Source organism: Brassica rapa, chromosome A02 (assembly GCF_000309985.2).
Source record: "Brassica rapa cultivar Chiifu-401-42 chromosome A02, CAAS_Brap_v3.01, whole genome shotgun sequence".
In the NCBI taxonomy this organism is placed as follows: Eukaryota; Viridiplantae; Streptophyta; class Magnoliopsida; order Brassicales; family Brassicaceae; genus Brassica; species Brassica rapa.
The window spans coordinates 7,816,466-7,836,282 of NC_024796.2; the positions used below are offsets into that span (position 1 = coordinate 7,816,466).

At 32.1% G+C, this 19,817-nt stretch overlaps 3 protein-coding genes and 2 long non-coding RNA genes across 5 annotated transcripts; 3 read left to right on the forward strand and 2 right to left on the reverse strand.

The window, feature by feature from the left end:
• Positions 1 to 158: 158 nt before the first annotated feature.
• LOC103849110 (plastidial pyruvate kinase 2) lies at positions 159 to 3,145 on the reverse strand. The gene is made up of 11 exons (XM_009125923.2): positions 2,761 to 3,145; positions 2,388 to 2,675; positions 2,135 to 2,300; positions 1,916 to 2,050; positions 1,627 to 1,826; positions 1,444 to 1,506; positions 1,190 to 1,365; positions 1,014 to 1,119; positions 801 to 949; positions 616 to 724; positions 159 to 487 (listed from the first exon to the last, which is right to left on the reverse strand). Exons 1-11 carry the CDS (start codon positions 3,001 to 3,003, stop codon positions 380 to 382), a joined length of 1,743 nt encoding a protein of 580 aa, XP_009124171.1. The 5' UTR covers positions 3,004 to 3,145; the 3' UTR covers positions 159 to 379.
• A 226-nt stretch (positions 3,146 to 3,371) lies between these two features.
• On the forward strand, positions 3,372 to 5,739 carry LOC117131832. Its single transcript, XR_004455226.1, has 2 exons — positions 3,372 to 5,554; positions 5,595 to 5,739. It is a non-coding gene; the product is annotated as an uncharacterized LOC117131832 (long non-coding RNA).
• Positions 5,740 to 6,008: 269 nt separating this feature from the next.
• Positions 6,009 to 8,493, reverse strand: LOC117131921. The gene is made up of 2 exons (XR_004455368.1): positions 6,311 to 8,493; positions 6,009 to 6,270 (listed from the first exon to the last, which is right to left on the reverse strand). It is a non-coding gene; the product is annotated as an uncharacterized LOC117131921 (long non-coding RNA).
• A 226-nt stretch (positions 8,494 to 8,719) lies between these two features.
• On the forward strand, positions 8,720 to 11,684 carry LOC103852067 (plastidial pyruvate kinase 2). The gene is made up of 11 exons (XM_009128958.3): positions 8,720 to 9,104; positions 9,190 to 9,477; positions 9,565 to 9,730; positions 9,815 to 9,949; positions 10,033 to 10,232; positions 10,353 to 10,415; positions 10,494 to 10,669; positions 10,740 to 10,845; positions 10,910 to 11,058; positions 11,152 to 11,260; positions 11,388 to 11,684. The coding sequence occupies exons 1-11, from the start codon at positions 8,862 to 8,864 to the stop codon at positions 11,493 to 11,495; spliced, it is 1,743 nt and encodes a 580-aa protein (XP_009127206.1). The 5' UTR covers positions 8,720 to 8,861; the 3' UTR covers positions 11,496 to 11,684.
• Positions 11,685 to 14,027: 2,343 nt separating this feature from the next.
• LOC103852068 (probable membrane-associated kinase regulator 6) lies at positions 14,028 to 18,089 on the forward strand. The gene is made up of 3 exons (XM_018656273.2): positions 14,028 to 16,577; positions 16,785 to 17,526; positions 17,629 to 18,089. Exons 2-3 carry the CDS (start codon positions 16,848 to 16,850, stop codon positions 17,634 to 17,636), a joined length of 687 nt encoding a protein of 228 aa, XP_018511789.2. The 5' UTR covers positions 14,028 to 16,577; positions 16,785 to 16,847; the 3' UTR covers positions 17,637 to 18,089.
• Positions 18,090 to 19,817: the final 1,728 nt, after the last annotated feature.

A 19,817-nucleotide genomic window follows, 5' to 3' on the forward strand; every position in this document is an offset into this window, starting at 1 on the left:
CGGATTAATTGATTTAAATGGCCAAGGGCATAAGTTTGCATATTCATCATACAGAATTCTCCATAGCAGATCTCTATACTAAGAACAGTTACTTAGTTGCAACTTCCGTTTTTAGTTTTTACAGTAACATTTTACCCAAGTGGAACAACACAGGTGTGTATTAGAGAATTCTCACATTTATTACTCAAAATCTAAATTAACATTTGTCTCACAAACAACTAATGAGCTAACAATAACTTCTGCCAAGTAAACAAACTGAATAAGATACAGTAAACAGTAGGTTTTTAGAGTACAAAAGGACGTGCAAGGAAAGTTAACCGAAACCGGTTTTACAGATAAATGAAAGAAAAACATTGACCAGGTGAGATACTGAGACTCCTTACACCTTGCGGACTTGGATGTTATGAGTCGATTGAGACCGCCAGATTGGTTGTGACCCACTCTGTACAATCGCTATTTCTTCTCCCTTCTTCACCATTCCTTGTTTCTGTTCATCCAAGAGTTACCCCACTCAAACTCTTATTCCCCATTACCACAAAATATCCACTATATGTATATTTCCAAAAAAATAAAACTACATATAGTGTTCTTTCTAAGAGATCCTTTTGAGCTTACCAGTAGTGTAGCCAAAGCTTTAGTGAAAGTGTCCTCTGCATCATCTGAGAACTCCATATATATGGGGCACACACCTTGATACAAGGCTAATCTTTGCTGTATTTTTTTCCTGCAGAAGAAAAGCCTCTACCGTTAGTTCTTAACATCTACCAGTTGTTCTGGAAGGATAAACATTTATTACTCACTCATTTGTGAAGGCATAGATGGTGCCAGAAGGGCGATAGTGACTTAAGAGTATGGCCATGAAACCAGTTCTGGTGAAGACAACAGTTGAAGTTCCAAGCGTGTTTGACATCATGGTTGCATGGTATGCAAACATCTCACTCATATGGTTCTGTAAACATCGTTCTTGTCAGTATGGATAAGATAGAAAGAAGGAAGTCAAGCTGCAGCTTTACCTTGAAGGCTTGACCAAGATTAGGTGGCATTTCAGTACTAGTAGTAATGGTTGCTTCTGTTCGAAGTGCGACTGTATGCATCACTCCAGCAGCTTTCAGTGGGAACCTGATACCAAATTAAACTTCAGTCAATACTTTCTATATCCAAACAAACATGAGCTAAATCAGTCACTTACTTTCCGTGAGCAGTTTCTCCTGAAAGCATTACTGCATCAGCACCTTCTCTAACAGCTATAGCAATGTCAGAAACCTCCGCTCGGGTTGGAGTCGGATGAACTATCATACTCTCAAGCATGTTAGTTGCAACAATAACAGCTTTTCCCATGCTACGGCATAGGTTAATGATCCTCTCCTGCATATCAATAGCAAAGCTGTTGAATTTGAGGAGCTCGTTTTCTTGGTTTATCTTAAATGAGAAGCAAGCGCTAACCTGAAGAATGGGTACTTCCTCAATAGGAAGCTCAGCACCAAGATCACCTCTTGCAACCATTGCCTGTGGAAGAAGTATACACATCTCATTAAGCAGCACAATCCTCTATATAAATAGTTTCACATAACAATCTCCAACATGTTGTTGTAAAAGGAAAGAACGTTGATGGGAAAAAAAGATTACCCCATCTGATGCGGTGATAATGGAATGCAAGTTGGGTATGGAGTCTGCGCTTTCAATTTTTACTATCACGTGAATATCGGCACCACAACCTTGAAGGTAATTCTTCAGTTCATGCACTACTTGTGCATCTTTGACAAAAGAAACCGCATAGAAGTCAACTTTGTTCTCCACTCCGAACTTAATATCCTCCCAATCCTTCTCTGAAATAAAAAGAAAAGAATTACAAAATAGATATATCAGAGCAAGATCATTCAGAATTAAATAAAGAGGGTGAAACAGAAGGTCGAACCAGTGATTGAAGGTAATGTTGCACTTTTCCCTCGGACATTCAAGTGTCTCCTTGACTTAAGCTCTCCACCATCAACAACCTCACATATGACAGTCTCTTTAGTCTTAGACTTCACCATAAACGACATCATACCACCTGAAACATAGAACAATCATTCCCACTATATTGGAGAACAACAAAAAATCCTTTTACACCAAGTAATGAGAGATCAACACATACCATCAACAAGGAGCATGTCTCCGGCCTCCACATCGTTGACAAAATCATCATAGTTAACACTTACACAGCTTGGGGTGCTGACTCCTCTCTCAATTGTAAAAGTAAACTCTTGACCAGGGTCTAACATAATCGGCTGGGGTAAATCTCCACTCCTAACTTCTGGACCCTAAAGAACAATGAAGAAAATATACTTTAAAAATAAAAAAAGAGAATAAAACTTTGAATTAAATGGGAAACAAAAAAAAAACAAAACCTTGGTATCAAGCATGATGGCAATGGTGTTGTCCTTAGATTGCGCATTGTACTCTTTGACCAAATCAATAACCTTCTTATGAGAAGCATGATCCCCATGAGACATGTTCATCCTTGCAACATTCATCCCAGCTTCAGCCAGTTTCCATATCATCTCTCGTGTGTTGGTAGAAGGACCAACGGTGCACACAATCTTAGTCTTCCTCCTCACTGTCGGTTTCGACCACATCCCTACCGATGTGTCACTAAACTTCTGCATTTCCAAAAACCTCTCCAATTGCTCCTCTCTCTAATTAACCACACAGTAAAAAAAAAAACAATTCACTTCAGTAAAAACATGGAAATGCTTTCTTATCTAAAGCTTTTACACATACGTTTGGAACATCCTCGGGAGACACTGGAATGACTTCGGTCTCCACACGAGCGGATCTCACAGTGGTATCAACCTTTCTTCCTCCTCTTACGGACACTCTTCCGCTCTTCTTGGATTCGTTGCCAAGAACCTTCACTGCGAAACTCGCCGGCTTCAGAAGCTTGTCGGATCTCGTGGAAACAGATCCACCGTTGGGACTCAACATCGAGCCTTGAATCGACCTTGTAGCAACGACCTGAGCCATTTTGGTTTCCGCGGAGAAGAAGTTGCGAAAGAATGAGAGTGGGAGGGAGAGAGAGAGAGGTTGAAACGCTAAAAGAGTAGTGAAGAGTTTGATATATCGGCGGAGTTTACGAAGAAATGCTTAGTTTGTATCGAAAGAGAGAGTGACAAATCATATAAAAGTAGCCCTGCCGGTTTTTTAATCTAAAACCGAATCGGTATGGACTCTGAACCGATCGGTATATTTGCAAAATTTAATTCGGTTTAATATCTTCTTTTTTTCAGAATCATGTTCAAACTGGAATTAAACTGTTATACAAATTTAACCAAAATTTAAATGAAAACAGAAAATTTATATTCAATACAGTAATATGAGGGTTCAACTTTCTGTAACTAAAGACTAATATATATATGCAATAAAAGAACGCACAACAAATTGGTAACTCAATTTGCAATCTTTAACCGCTTTGTCTGAGGAAGAAAACTTTTGCTTTTCAAATTTCACTAGACTAAAGAAAAATCTATAGCTTATCAGTACAAATTTTATACAAGAGCGAAAATACAAAACCATTCTGATACATAAAAACCTAGACAATTACATTTGTTATATACAGTATAAGGTATCTAAAACTGACTTCAATGCTTGCCACATTGTCTTGTCTTATATGGGCAATGTCATAACTTTCGGCTCATATTCGAACTTTTTTTCTTTCCTCCTCAAAACATGTCTCCGGTCCAAAAGACAACCAAAGATTTACATTCTCGTTCTTTATATTCTTGTCAAAATCTTTGTTATCAACCCAACTTCCTTATTTTCCTCGAAACCTGAATATCAGTGTCTTCCTTCAGTGATAGTCATATATGGTGTTACCCTTTTCACCATCTTCGTATGAGATTCTCCTATAATAATCTTTTCTCATGTGTTTTGTCCTAACTCTTTAGCTTCATCCTATACATTTGAAATTCTCAGCTCCTATTGTGAGTATCCTACCGTTTAGGAATCTTCATTTCTAGACCTTGAAGATTAATATGTCCCATTTCACACCTTCTCCAATTGCTACTCTTGTGAGTGTCTTCCTAATGTGTTACTAATGTTCAGCTATAATTGCACATTCTTTCAACTATTTCCACTGCACAGACACATCCTAAGAGAAATACCTTAGCTGAAGATGCTCATGTCGATTTTCCTTACCTTAACACTTTTCACTTGGTGTTATTTTTTCCTGTTAAATGATCCAGTCGACATAAATTTTCTCGCTATCATGTAATCTTTTAGGTAAGAACTTTGAGGCTCGCTCGCCCCTGCACAAACTTCTACTTAGGTTAACTCTTTTTAGTGAGTCCGCTGGAATTACTAAAGTATGTATCTTACATAGAGATACTTTTGCATCGTCAATAACATATAATCTATTAATTTAGGGTCATATTTTTAATCTACTATACAAAGGTTGTCATTTAAATCTGGATTCTTTTATAACTTTAGCTTTTTCTATAGATGCTTGCCCACCCTTAATAAATACTTAATCTTAACCGAAAAAGTTTAATGTAAACAGACATTGACATAAACCAAAATTCAGTTATGATATACAAATAATGAATCTATTCATATCACTTACTTTTAAACACACATTTCATCTAATCTACACATTCCTCGGCAAGAGTTTTCCATCTGACTTTTCTTGTGAACAAGCTGGACCTAACCTAAGTCTCCAATGCTTCTCTTCAGTTGAATACATGTATTGTCACACACCATATAATCAATACTTCTCTCCAGTTGATAATCGGCACCTGTCAAACGCCATAATCAAATTTCATATCCTACAATCATACTAACCCTTAAAAAATTTATTCATACGTTTAGTTTAATAAAAATTGTCATTTTTATTTGATATATTTCAAATTCCAAAATACTGTATATATGATAAATTTTAGACTAAAATCTCCAAGTTTGAATATTATCTTAACCAATTTCAAAATAATATCCAAATCTAGAAACTAAATAGATCTTTTGAATCATTATATGTCTAAAAATATTTATTTAAATTGTTTCCAAGGAAGATATCGTAACCATATATTGCTCTACAACAAAAAAGGGATATGCCATAGGAGATTTTACATACCTCAATATCGCTTGCTCAAAAACAAGAGCTGGGCTAAATATCCGAATCCAAAAATCCAAACCGAATCCAATCCGATAAAGTATTACCAAACTGGACTCGAAATTGGTTAAATAACCGAACGGATCCAAAATTTTGGTATATAGAGAACCGGAACGGGATCCGAACAAAGGTATTATGGATTCCTGAGTGTGTCCGAAATAGATTTATATATCTAAATATTTTAATTATTTTTAGATTTAATATATAAATATCTAAAATAGAAAAGATATTTTGAAATTGTCCAAAATACTTGAAATATATACAAATGGTAAAACTGAATGTCTAAAATAGTTAAACAATACTCAAAACACCAAAATAATTGAAATATCTATTGATTCTATATCCAAATATTCAAGCTAAACCGATTTATTTGTTAAGTTTAGATATTTTGACATACATTATTAAAATTTATATGTAATATATTACTTTGTTTTAGATTTTAAGAAATTTAAAGTATATAATAAATTTTAAAAATTTTAAAATAATTTAAACGGGTTATCCAAACTCGAACCGAACCCGCAAAGATATGAACTGAACCCAACCCAAATTTTATAAATACCGAAATAGGGCTAAAATCTGTAACCCCGAAAACCCAAAATCCTAGTAGATCCCAAACGAACCCGAATGAGTATCCGAACACCCACTCCTATCAAAAACTATATATCAATAACAAACAATATTATAGTTTTTATGTATTTCTAATAAATTTAAGACCATAAATATTTTATACGATCTGTGCCATGTGCGGTTAAGTTTTACTTTTATGTTGTTATTATTAATTTATATTTATGGTCTTAAATATTTATGGTCTTAAATTTATTAGAAAACAAAATGATCCGCACATGGCACGGATCGTATAAAATATTTATGGTCTTAAATTTATTAGAAATACATAAAAACTATAATATTGTTTGTTATTGATATATAGTTTTTGATAGGAGTGGGTGTTCGGATACTCATTCGGGTTCGTTTGGGATCTACTAGGATTTTGGGTTTTCGGGGTTACAGATTTTAGCCCTATTTCGGTATTTATAAAATTTGGGTTGGGTTCAGTTCATATCTTTGCGGGTTCGGTTCGAGTTTGGATAACCCGTTTAAATTATTTTAAAATTTTTAAAATTTATTATATACTTTAAATTTCTTAAAATCTAAAACAAAGTAATATATTACATATAAATTTTAATAATGTATGTCAAAATATCTAAACTTAACAAATAAATCGGTTTAGCTTGAATATTTGGATAGAGAATCAATAGATATTTCAATTATTTTGGTGTTTTGAGTATTGTTTAGCAATTTTAGACATTTAATTTTACCATTTGTATATATTTCAAGTATTTTGGTCAATTTTAAAATATCTTTTCTATTTTAGATATTTATATATTAAATCTAAAAATAATTAAAATATTTAGATATATAAATCTATTTCGGACACACTCAGGAATCCATAATACCTTTGTTCGGATCCCGTTCCGGTTCTCTATATACCAAAATTTTGGATCCGTTCGGTTATTTAACCAATTTCGAGTCCAGTTTGGTAATACTTTATCGGATTGGATTCGGTTTGGATTTTTGGATTCGGATATTTAGCCCAGCTCTTGTTTTTGAGCAAGCGATATTGAGGTATGTAAAATCTCCTATGGCATATCCCTTTTTTGTTGTAGAGCAATATATGGTTACGATATCTTCCTTGGAAACAATTTAAATAAATATTTTTAGACATATAATGATTCAAAAGATCTATTTAGTTTCTAGATTTGGATATTATTTTGAAATTGGTTAAGATAATATTCAAACTTGGAGATTTTAGTCTAAAATTTATCATATATACAGTATTTTGGAATTTGAAATATATCAAATAAAAATGACAATTTTTATTAAACTAAACGTATGAATAAATTTTTTAAGGGTTAGTATGATTGTAGGATATGAAATTTGATTATGGCGTTTGACAGGTGCCGATTATCAACTGGAGAGAAGTATTGATTATATGGTGTGTGACAATACATGTATTCAACTGAAGAGAAGCATTGGAGACTTAGGTTAGGTCCAGCTTGTTCACAAGAAAAGTCAGATGGAAAACTCTTGCCGAGGAATGTGTAGATTAGATGAAATGTGTGTTTAAAAGTAAGTGATATGAATAGATTCATTATTTGTATATCATAACTGAATTTTGGTTTATGTCAATGTCTGTTTACATTAAACTTTTTCGGTTAAGATTAAGTATTTATTAAGGGTGGGCAAGCATCTATAGAAAAAGCTAAAGTTATAAAAGAATCCAGATTTAAATGACAACCTTTGTATAGTAGATTAAAAATATGACCCTAAATTAATAGATTATATGTTATTGACGATGCAAAAGTATCTCTATGTAAGATACATACTTTAGTAATTCCAGCGGACTCACTAAAAAGAGTTAACCTAAGTAGAAGTTTGTGCAGGGGCGAGCGAGCCTCAAAGTTCTTACCTAAAAGATTACATGATAGCGAGAAAATTTATGTCGACTGGATCATTTAACAGGAAAAAATAACACCAAGTGAAAAGTGTTAAGGTAAGGAAAATCGACATGAGCATCTTCAGCTAAGGTATTTCTCTTAGGATGTGTCTGTGCAGTGGAAATAGTTGAAAGAATGTGCAATTATAGCTGAACATTAGTAACACATTAGGAAGACACTCACAAGAGTAGCAATTGGAGAAGGTGTGAAATGGGACATATTAATCTTCAAGGTCTAGAAATGAAGATTCCTAAACGGTAGGATACTCACAATAGGAGCTGAGAATTTCAAATGTATAGGATGAAGCTAAAGAGTTAGGACAAAACACATGAGAAAAGATTATTATAGGAGAATCTCATACGAAGATGGTGAAAAGGGTAACACCATATATGACTATCACTGAAGGAAGACACTGATATTCAGGTTTCGAGGAAAATAAGGAAGTTGGGTTGATAACAAAGATTTTGACAAGAATATAAAGAACGAGAATGTAAATCTTTGGTTGTCTTTTGGACCGGAGACATGTTTTGAGGAGGAAAGAAAAAAAGTTCGAATATGAGCCGAAAGTTATGACATTGCCCATATAAGACAAGACAATGTGGCAAGCATTGAAGTCAGTTTTAGATACCTTATACTGTATATAACAAATGTAATTGTCTAGGTTTTTATGTATCAGAATGGTTTTGTATTTTCGCTCTTGTATAAAATTTGTACTGATAAGCTATAGATTTTTCTTTAGTCTAGTGAAATTTGAAAAGCAAAAGTTTTCTTCCTCAGACAAAGCGGTTAAAGATTGCAAATTGAGTTACCAATTTGTTGTGCGTTCTTTTATTGCATATATATATTAGTCTTTAGTTACAGAAAGTTGAACCCTCATATTACTGTATTGAATATAAATTTTCTGTTTTCATTTAAATTTTGGTTAAATTTGTATAACAGTTTAATTCCAGTTTGAACATGATTCTGAAAAAAAGAAGATATTAAACCGAATTAAATTTTGCAAATATACCGATCGGTTCAGAGTCCATACCGATTCGGTTTTAGATTAAAAAACCGGCAGGGCTACTTTTATATGATTTGTCACTCTCTCTTTCGATACAAACTAAGCATTTCTTCGTAAACTCCGCCGATATATCAAACTCTTCACTACTCTTTTAGCGTTTCAACCTCTCTCTCTCTCCCTCCCACTCTCATTCTTTCGCAACTTCTTCTCCGCGGAAACCAAAATGGCTCAGGTCGTTGCTACAAGGTCGATTCAAGGCTCGATGTTGAGTCCCAACGGTGGATCTGTTTCCACGAGATCCGACAAGCTTCTGAAGCCGGCGAGTTTCGCAGTGAAGGTTCTTGGCAACGAATCCAAGAAGAGCGGAAGAGTGTCCGTAAGAGGAGGAAGAAAGGTTGATACCACTGTGAGATCCGCTCGTGTGGAGACCGAAGTCATTCCAGTGTCTCCCGAGGATGTTCCAAACGTATGTGTAAAAGCTTTAGATAAGAAAGCATTTCCATGTTTTTACTGAAGTGAATTGTTTTTTTTTTTACTGTGTGGTTAATTAGAGAGAGGAGCAATTGGAGAGGTTTTTGGAAATGCAGAAGTTTAGTGACACATCGGTAGGGATGTGGTCGAAACCGACAGTGAGGAGGAAGACTAAGATTGTGTGCACCGTTGGTCCTTCTACCAACACACGAGAGATGATATGGAAACTGGCTGAAGCTGGGATGAATGTTGCAAGGATGAACATGTCTCATGGGGATCATGCTTCTCATAAGAAGGTTATTGATTTGGTCAAAGAGTACAATGCGCAATCTAAGGACAACACCATTGCCATCATGCTTGATACCAAGGTTTTGTTTTTTTTTTGTTTCCCATTTAATTCAAAGTTTTATTCTCTTTTTTTATTTTTAAAGTATATTTTCTTCATTGTTCTTTAGGGTCCAGAAGTTAGGAGTGGAGATTTACCCCAGCCGATTATGTTAGACCCTGGTCAAGAGTTTACTTTTACAATTGAGAGAGGAGTCAGCACCCCAAGCTGTGTAAGTGTTAACTATGATGATTTTGTCAACGATGTGGAGGCCGGAGACATGCTCCTTGTTGATGGTATGTGTTGATCTCTCATTACTTGGTGTAAAAGGATTTTTTGTTGTTCTCCAATATAGTGGGAATGATTGTTCTATGTTTCAGGTGGTATGATGTCGTTTATGGTGAAGTCTAAGACTAAAGAGACTGTCATATGTGAGGTTGTTGATGGTGGAGAGCTTAAGTCAAGGAGACACTTGAATGTCCGAGGGAAAAGTGCAACATTACCTTCAATCACTGGTTCGACCTTCTGTTTCACCCTCTTTATTTAATTCTGAATGATCTTGCTCTGATATATCTATTTTGTAATTCTTTTATTTCAGAGAAGGATTGGGAGGATATTAAGTTCGGAGTGGAGAACAAAGTTGACTTCTATGCGGTTTCTTTTGTCAAAGATGCACAAGTGGTGCATGAACTGAAGAATTACCTCCAAGGTTGTGGTGCTGATATTCACGTGATAGTAAAAATTGAAAGCGCAGACTCCATACCTAACTTGCATTCCATTATCACCGCATCAGATGGGGTAATTTTTTTTTCCCATCAACGTTCTTTCCTTTTACAACAACATGTTGGAGATTGTTATGTGAAACTATTTATATAGAGGATTGTGCTGCTTAATGAGATGTGTGTGCTTCTTCCACAGGCAATGGTTGCAAGAGGTGATCTTGGTGCTGAGCTTCCTATTGAGGAAGTACCCATTCTTCAGGTTAGCGCTTGCTTCTCATTTAAGATAAACCAAGAAAACGAGCTCCTCAAATTCAACAGCTTTGCTATTGATATGCAGGAGAGGATCATTAACCTATGCCGTAGCATGGGAAAAGCTGTTATTGTTGCAACTAACATGCTTGAGAGTATGATAGTTCATCCGACTCCAACCCGAGCGGAGGTTTCTGATATTGCTATAGCTGTTAGAGAAGGTGCTGATGCAGTCATGCTTTCAGGAGAAACTGCTCACGGAAAGTAAGTGACTGATTTAGCTCATGTTTGTTTGGATATAGAAAGTATTGACTGAGCTTTACTTTGGTAACAGGTTTCCATTGAAAGCTGCTGGAGTGATGCATACAGTTGCACTGCGAACAGAAGCAACCATTACTACTAGTACTGAAATGCCACCTAATCTTGGTCAAGCCTTCAAGGTAAAGCTGCAGCTTGATTTCCTTCTTTCTATCTTATCCATACTGACAAGAACGATGTTTACAGAACCATATGAGTGAGATGTTTGCATACCATGCAACCATGATGTCAAACACGCTTGGAACTTCAACTGTTGTCTTCACCAGAACTGGTTTCATGGCCATACTTTTAAGTCACTATCGCCCTTCCGGCACAATCTACGCCTTCACGAATGAGTGAGTAATCCATGTTTTATTATTCTTTCCAGAACAAATGACTGACAACTGGTTAGATGTTAAGAACTAACGATAGAGGCTTTTCTTCTGCAGGAAAAAAATACAGCAAAGATTAGCCTTGTATCAAGGTGTGTGCCCCATATATATGGAGTTCTCAGATGATGCAGAGGACACTTTCACTAAAGCTTTGGCTACACTACTGGTAAGCTCAAAAGGATCTCTTAGAAAGAACACTATATGTTGCTTTCTATTCTATATTTGGAAATATAGTAGATATTTTGTGGTTATGGGGATTAAGAGTTTTGAGTTGGTAACTTTTGGATGAACAGAAACAAGGAATGGTGAAGAAGGGAGAGGAAATAGCGATTGTACAGAGCGGGTCACAACCAATCTGGCGGTCTCAATCGACTCATAACATCCAAGTCCGCAAGGTGTAAGGAGTCTCAGTATCTCAGTTGGTCAGTGTTTTTGTTTCGTTTATCTGTAAAACCGGTTTCGGTTATGTTTCCTTGCACGTCCTTGTGTACTCTAGAACCTACAGTTTACTGTTATCTTATTCAGTTTGTTTTACTTGGCAGACGTTAGTTGTTTGTGAGACAAATGTTAATTTAGATTTTAACAGTCAATCCAGTGCAGTCATGTTTTAGAAAACACCCATGTTTTAGAAATTATTTCAAAAGATTTACGTTTTAAAACTTACTCCCTCCGTTCCTAAAAGATCTATGTTTTAGAATTTTTTCAATTTTTAATAAAACATATTAAAACTTAGCTATAAATGCATAGTTTTTTATAATTTTATATTTTTAAACCATTAAGATTTTAAGAAATTCAATTAATGTCATTGAATTTTACAATTTTTTATTATTAGTTGACAAAAAATACATTGAAAATATAAAATATGTATCTTTTTAAAACAAAAATTTTCTCTAGAATATGGATCTTTTAGGAATTGAGGGAGTATTTCACAAAATCTTTTTGTTTCGAAAAGATCCTTGTTTTAACAAAATAATTTTAAAAGATATACTTATATATATTAAAGCATTGTTCAATAGCAATATGTAAATTTATAAAAATATAAATTTGTTATTGGCATTTTGTTGTTTAAAAATTGTTTCGAAACGTGGATGAAAAAAGAGGTGGCGGTAAGCCGTCCTCCGGCATTTCGATAAAGAAAAAAAAGAAATTTGCTAAAATAGAATGAAAAAAAATACACTCTATGTCTCTATAGTATAAAACCAACTTTAGTTTGTCCATATAGTATAAATTTCTTATAATCCCAAAATTAACTTTGATTAATCAAATAAAATACAATTTAAAAATAATTCTAATATTAAAAATATATTAGGAATAAAAATAAATAAAAATAAAAATAATTTTCGATATAAAAAAATTAAATAGAAGAAAAGTTCGGAAAATCACCAGAAAAATATGGAGAAATCATGGTTTGATGAAAAATAAAGCTTAATTTCTATTTTTATGATTTTCTGACAAGTAAATCGATAAAGCACGTTTTAGGAAACTAATAAGATTTTCAAACATTTTTAGAATATTTTGTAACTGAATTTTTTGAAATATGGTTATTCTTATCCGTAGAATACAACTTCTACACGGTGTAGAGAGCGAATAAATAATATGCAAGTAGATTCTACCATATTTAAACTCTTGAGTTGTGTCTAGATTTCGTATTCGTAATACTTTAGAATTCTCATAAAAGTAAGCTACATTCGGAATAAACGTAGCTACCTTTAGGATGCGTAGACATCATATTCCTTATATTTAGAATTCTATTTAAAATTAAATTACTGGTTCTAGCCAAATTAGAATAACTTGTTTAATCTGGAATTGAATTTTCATCATGCCATTTTTCGTAAAAGATGAAATCTTCTTTTTGTAGTAATTAAACTTTTAAATTGACAAGTTTTAGAAACAAAAAAATATATCAGATTCTGTATATGGGTATTTCATCAATTGTTTATGTTTTGTATAAATTTTTTTATTCATAAAATTATTTATTTCACTAAGTTTAATAAATGGAAAGTGTAACTGAAGCAAAAATGAGACAAAAAAAGTTTTATAGTAAAAGGACAAAGATGCTGTTTTTTCATTCTATTCTGGCAATTTCCCATAAAAATTCATGGATATCATCAAGCTATATATATAAACTTTTTTAATACTCATTTAGTTTCGAAAAGATCCATGTTCTAGAAAACAAAATTTAAAAAAACTTTTTTACATCTTAAATGCATTATTTAATGGTAAATTGTAATCTTCAAGAAATATAATTGTGTTCACTGAAATTTTATTGGTTAAAAGTTGTGAAATAGTTAATTACAAAAAACATTAATAGTAAATATTTAAGATGTTTCGTAATATGTGTGAAAATTTTAAAACTTAAATATTTTTGAATCGATTAGTACTAAATTAATTATGTTTTTTAATAAGTAAAGAGATTATAACTAACTGTATTATTTCAATAGAATATCTATTTGTAATTAGATATTCTATACATTTAGTTGTCAAACTATTTATAACTAAAGAGATTATAACTAACTATATTAACTAACTGTCATCTTATAAGAATGACATATTTCAAAATAGTTGTAATTAGATATTCTATTGAAATAATACATTTAGTTATAATCTCTTTACTTATTAAAAAAACATAATTAGTTTAGTACTAATCGATTCAAAAAGATTTATGTTTTAACATTTTCACACATATTACAAAACATCTTAAATATTGCTTATTAATGCTTTTGTAATAACTATTTCACAACTTTTAGCCAATAAAATTTCAGTGAACACAAATTATATTTCTTGAAGATTACAATTTACCATTAAATAATGCATTGAAGATGTAAAATGTATTTTTAATTTTTTTTCTTCTAAAACATGAATCTTTTCGAAACGAAATGAGTATTAAAAAAGGTTTATATATATGGCTTGATGACATCTATGAATTTTTATGGGAAAATTGCCAAAACAGAATGAAAAACAACATCTTTGTCCTTTTAGTACAAAACTTTTTTGTCTCATTTTTGCTTTAGTTACCCTTTCCATTTATTAAACTTAATGAAATAAATAATTTTATGAATAAAAAAATTATACAAAACGTAAACAATTGATGAAATACCCATATACAGATTCTGATATATTTTTTGGGTTCTAAAACTTGTTAATTTTAAAAAAATTAATTACTACGAAACGAATATTTCATCTTTTTACGAAAAATGGCATGATGAAAATTGAATTCCAGATTAAACAAGTTATTCTAATTTGGCTAGAACCAGTAATTTACTTTTAAATAGAATTATAAATATAAGGAATATGATGTCTACGCATCCTAAAGGTAGCTATGTTTATTCCGAATGTAGCTAACTTTTATGAGAATTCTAAAGTTTTGCGAATACAAAATCTAGACACACCTCAAAAATTTACATATGGTAGAATCTACTTACATATTATTTATTCGCTCTCTACACAGTGTAGAAGTTGTATTCTATGGATAAGAATAACCATATTTCAAAAAATTCAGTTACAAAATATTCTAAAAATGTTTGGAAATCTTATTAGTTTCCTAAAACGTGCTTTATCGATTTACTTGTCAAAAATCATAAAAATAGAAATTAAGCTTTGTTTTTCATCAAACCATGTTTCTCCATAGTTTTCTGGAGATTTTCACAAACTTTTCTTCTATTTAATTTTTTTATATCAAAATTTTTTTTAAATTTTTAATTTATTTTATTCCTAATATGTTTTTAATATTAGAGTTATTTTTAAATTTTATTTTATTTGATTAATCAAAGTTAATTTTGGAATTATAAGAAATTTATACTATATGGACAAACTAAAGTGGGTTTTATACTATAGAGACATAGAGTGTATTTTTCATTCTATTTTGGCAAATTTCTTTTTTTTTTATTTATCGAAATTCCGGAGGAGGGCTTACCGCCACCTTTTTTTTCATCCACGTTTTGAAACAATTTTTAAACAACAAAATTTCAATAACAAATTTATATTTTTATAAATTTACATATTGCTATTGAACAATGCATTAAAATATATAAATATATCTTTTAAAATCATTTTGTTAAAACATGGATCTTTTCGAAACAAAAAGATTTTGTCAAATAGTAAGTTTTAAAACGTAGATCTTTTGAAATAATTTCTAAAACATGGGTGTTTTCTAAAACGTAGTTTTTTGAATTTTTTTAACATATGAACCTTTACTAAAAAGGTTCATATATATATGTTGCTTAGTGACACCCTGTGACAAACTTAAGTTTTTTTTTTTTGAAAAAGACAAACTTAAGTTTAATACTCCTATTTTACCAATTTTCTCAATAGATGTTGACAATAAAAGAGAACATGTAATTAATCTCTCTCTCTCTCTAATGTCTAGGAGATACTTATGTCTCAGTGTTATAAATTATACCTTGTGTTATCGTGTGTTACAAAAAAAAAAGACCTCGTGTTATCATCAATTATTACGACCAAAAAACATTCTCTTCGAGATTTGAGAGATTCATATCATTAAATGCACTACTCAAAGAAAAAAAATTTGTCGACCAAAATACACAAAATTAAAACCTTGTTTTCTGAGTATCTCAAACGTAACCCATAAAAAGACCATGCAAAATGGCCTATAGATAAGACTTGGATGAGTCTCCACGTCACTTTCTATTTTCGGCTTTTGTCCCCTAAACTTTCGACAACATACGTCCCGCACCCCGACACTTCCCGGGACCTCTGTCTCCCCCTCTCTCTTTCTCCGCTCATCTCCTATTTGTATATTTTTAATTTTTAACCTTTTTCTTATTTATGAATATGACTTTTAAATTTAGTATTCTTTATTTACGTTCTTTTCTTTTATTTTCAACTCGTGGTCCTCTTCACTCGTAACACTCTGGAAATTTCCTTCTTTTTCTTTTTTTTTCGAAAATTAAAAATTTTCATCTTAAAATGTACGAGCATCCCCGTTGGAGGATGTAAAGAGAGGTTCACACAGTTTCTAAGAAAAAAAATTAATATAATAATCTACTTTTTATGAATCTGTATCACTTGAGCTCGCTAGAATGAACCTATATCAACACTGTTTGCGGGTCCCAGTGATACGTGACGGTCCGCGATTGATTGATTTATTAATATTTTTTTTTCAAAAATGTCAAACGAAAAAAAAGATTATAATAATTAAAAATAGATTTTGAGAAAAGTTCACTAACGGGAGTGCTCTAATACAGCTAACTTATATGTCTTTCATACCAATTATTTTGCTTTTTTGTCTTTCTAATTAATAAACCCCATGAAATATGCGTCAGCATACATCGTTTTTAATGATATATTTGATATTCTTCAAAAGAAAAACTATGCGTAGTGTTTTGATATTGAGACTCCTTAAAAGATAAAAATGATGTCACATGGAATAAATAATTAAAAGAACCTTGTCTATGCAAAAAAGAATAAACCAAGATAAATATTAAAAAGAGGAAAAGAGTGAAGGCAACAGCACATAATAAGAGGTTAGATGGGCTCACAAACTCTAATGTTTTCTTTTCTTTTCCCTTTCAGACTATTAATATCTATTGTTTCTTACCAAACCAACCACAAAAATATAATATATTACCGTTATAAAAAAAAATTATATATCTTAGCTTCAATGTGTGTATGTCCCTTCCTATATATATACACTGAAACATATGTTCTCCATTCAAACATTTTTGTCTCAGACAAAAGCATCTGAACACAGTCAAGAATATATATACATCCCCACCAAACAAACAAAAATAACCATGGAAGTAAATCAAGAAGCTTCATCAATGCCAGTAGTTCCCATAGATAGTTTCTCTTACAGTTGGGTAGTTAACCGTCCTTCTTTAGAAGATTCCATTGATGATTATCATCAAACCTACGAAGATTCGTCTTCTTCCTTCATAGAGATGGATCCAAGATTGCCTCCTTCGAGAAGATTCTTCATCAACAAATCCCATGAAAGTAGCTTCAAGTTCGATAACTTCGTCTCTTTCTCCAACGAAGATCACTCTTTAGTTCACGCCGACGAGCTTTTCCGCGACGGCTACGTCATGCCTTATCTACCAAAAGCCACGTCAGCAGCTACGGAAGAAGAATATGAGCCGTTGGACAAGAAAACGGAGAAGAAGATGGAGACACGTGACATTATGAGCAAGTCTCCTTCTTCTTGTAGAAAGTTGAGAAGAGTTTCGAAATGGGTTTTGTTGTTATTGACGCCACTGTGTAAAAGATTAAGGAGATGTAGACCCGCTGGATCATCCGGAGGTATCGGTATCGACTCTAGGATCCGTGTAACGACGTTGTCTAGAAGCAGAGTTCATTCTGATGAAATGACTTCGTCGCCAAGAATAAGTGTTGCAGATGATTATTATTGGAGAAGGTCTTGTGACTCAGAGAGCTCCATTTACGAAGCCGTTCTTCATTGCAAGAAATCTTTCGGTACGTTGTAGGAACCAGGTTCATTTTTTTGTATAGTTTTTTTTCTTCTAATTTTGGAATTTTATTCTTTGTTAATTATGTTTTTTTTGTTAATTTAAACAGAGAAATGAGACTTAAGAATCCATGGAAAAGGAGCAGGTAGGAGTAGAGATGGAGAATATTAAGCAAATTGCATTACACGTTACACATGGAGTGGCAAAGAGAGAGCAACTTGTGTTGTGTCTTTTGTTGTTTCTCTCTCTTGAATTAAAGAGATTGATGTGATGATTCCATGTGAATGTGTCATCTGATGTGAGTCAAGAACTTTCTTTTTTTACATGAGTGGGCACATATATAGGGCAGCTAGCAGAATCAAGAAAATATTTTCAGATTTTCTTGGGTATTATAGTTTCTTTTCATATATGTAATCCTATGTGTATCTTATATGTGCCTACCCATGTTTTACTTTCTGGTCAAATTGTGTTTTGAATATTCTTACTTTTTGTGAAAATTTTGTCTTTTATTGTCTTATAGATCATATGTGGATGTCATCATATATATGCATGATTGAGCTCCTTTTCTTATCATAATTGTAATTCAAATCAGTTAAATCTAACAAAGAGAAGGAAAAAGAGGAGACTCCAAAATATATCTAAATCTATATCAGTATATTTCATGACCAAATGAAGATAGTCCCATATACTAGTGGTTCAAATTAAATGGTTCCAATCTTGCAAGCCGGATTATTTTATTTTGTTTGCTGTGAAATCAACAGGATGTATATCTGTATATGTATACTAGCTCCAAAAATTAGTTTACATTCCAGAATTAAACTTGAAATCATTTTTGTTATTATAAAAAATCACGAAAACAATTCTATAATATAGACGACGAATGATTTAATTGAAAATTGAGTATTTCAGAATTTAAAATAGAATTATAGAAAATAATGAAAAAGATTCTCAAATAAGAACCCGTGAAATATGGCGTATTAAATCCATGAAACTAGTTCAAATTGTTATGTTACAAAAACTAGTTCAAATTGTAAAGATACTGACAAATAACAAATGTGTACAAGAGAATCAAACAAAACTAAATAGAAATGGTGGTGATTTTATGACTCTAAACAAGTGCAGGGTCAGTATTCAATACGTCAAACTGTTTATTTAGCACAGACTTCTTTTCCTTCGACTAGGGCAGGACAAAAAATCCGAATCCGAAAAACCAAACCAAATCAAATCTGATCCGAAAAGTAGTATTAAACTCGAATCAAAATTGATTAAATATTTGAATGGATTCAAAATTTAACTATTTATATATCCGAAACCGAACTCAATCCGAACCGAAGTATTTATGTTATCTAATTTTATGAGTTTAATTCATTACTTTAACTAATTTTATTATTTTATTTCGGCACATTTAGATATTTTTATATATACACACATATATTTATACTTCTTCTTTTTGACAACATACTTATGATTTTAATTTATTAACCTGAACGGATACCCGAACGGGTACCAGAATAATTATGTCAATATATGCAAATTTAGGTAAATACATATGAGAAAAAAATGCATTATGGAGGCGTGTAAATAACATTTAAAAAATTTATACATATAGTTAAAATTAAACACAACGAAAATTTGGCCAGTGTTACATTTGAGACTCATGACAAATTGGAAATGACAAGGAGCAAATGTGAATGATAGTATAACATAAGACAACGTAACACCTGCTTCTTGCGTTTGTATTTACGTTTTCATGTCTAATATTAATTCCTTTTCTCCATACTTATATATGTATAAACAGTGATAATTAAACATTTATATTTACATTTCCACATACTTATTTTATCAAAAAACAAAACAATTAGACCCAAAGTTAGTATATATATAATTACAATACAAAAACAGAAATACAAAATGTTTCCCTTTAAAAGATTAATCCAAAAGTGTTTATACCAAAACCATGAGAATTTCAACATATCCATCTCTGAAATAGTGTTTAAACTAAAACCATAAAAATCGATGAACTGTGATTCGAACCCTATACCTAGATGCAGACCTTTAAACCCTGACCACTATACCATAGTGTTTCCACAATCCTCGTGTAAGTTTATTTTGAAATTAATTCAGAATTCACAAATAAAAAACCAACGCTTTAAAATTTAGAGGCTGTTTTCTAATTTTATGAGTTTAATTCATTAACTTAAGTAATTTTATTGTTTTGTTTCGGCACATTTAGATATTTTTATATATATACACACACATATATTTATACTTCTTCTTTTTGACAACACATACTTAATA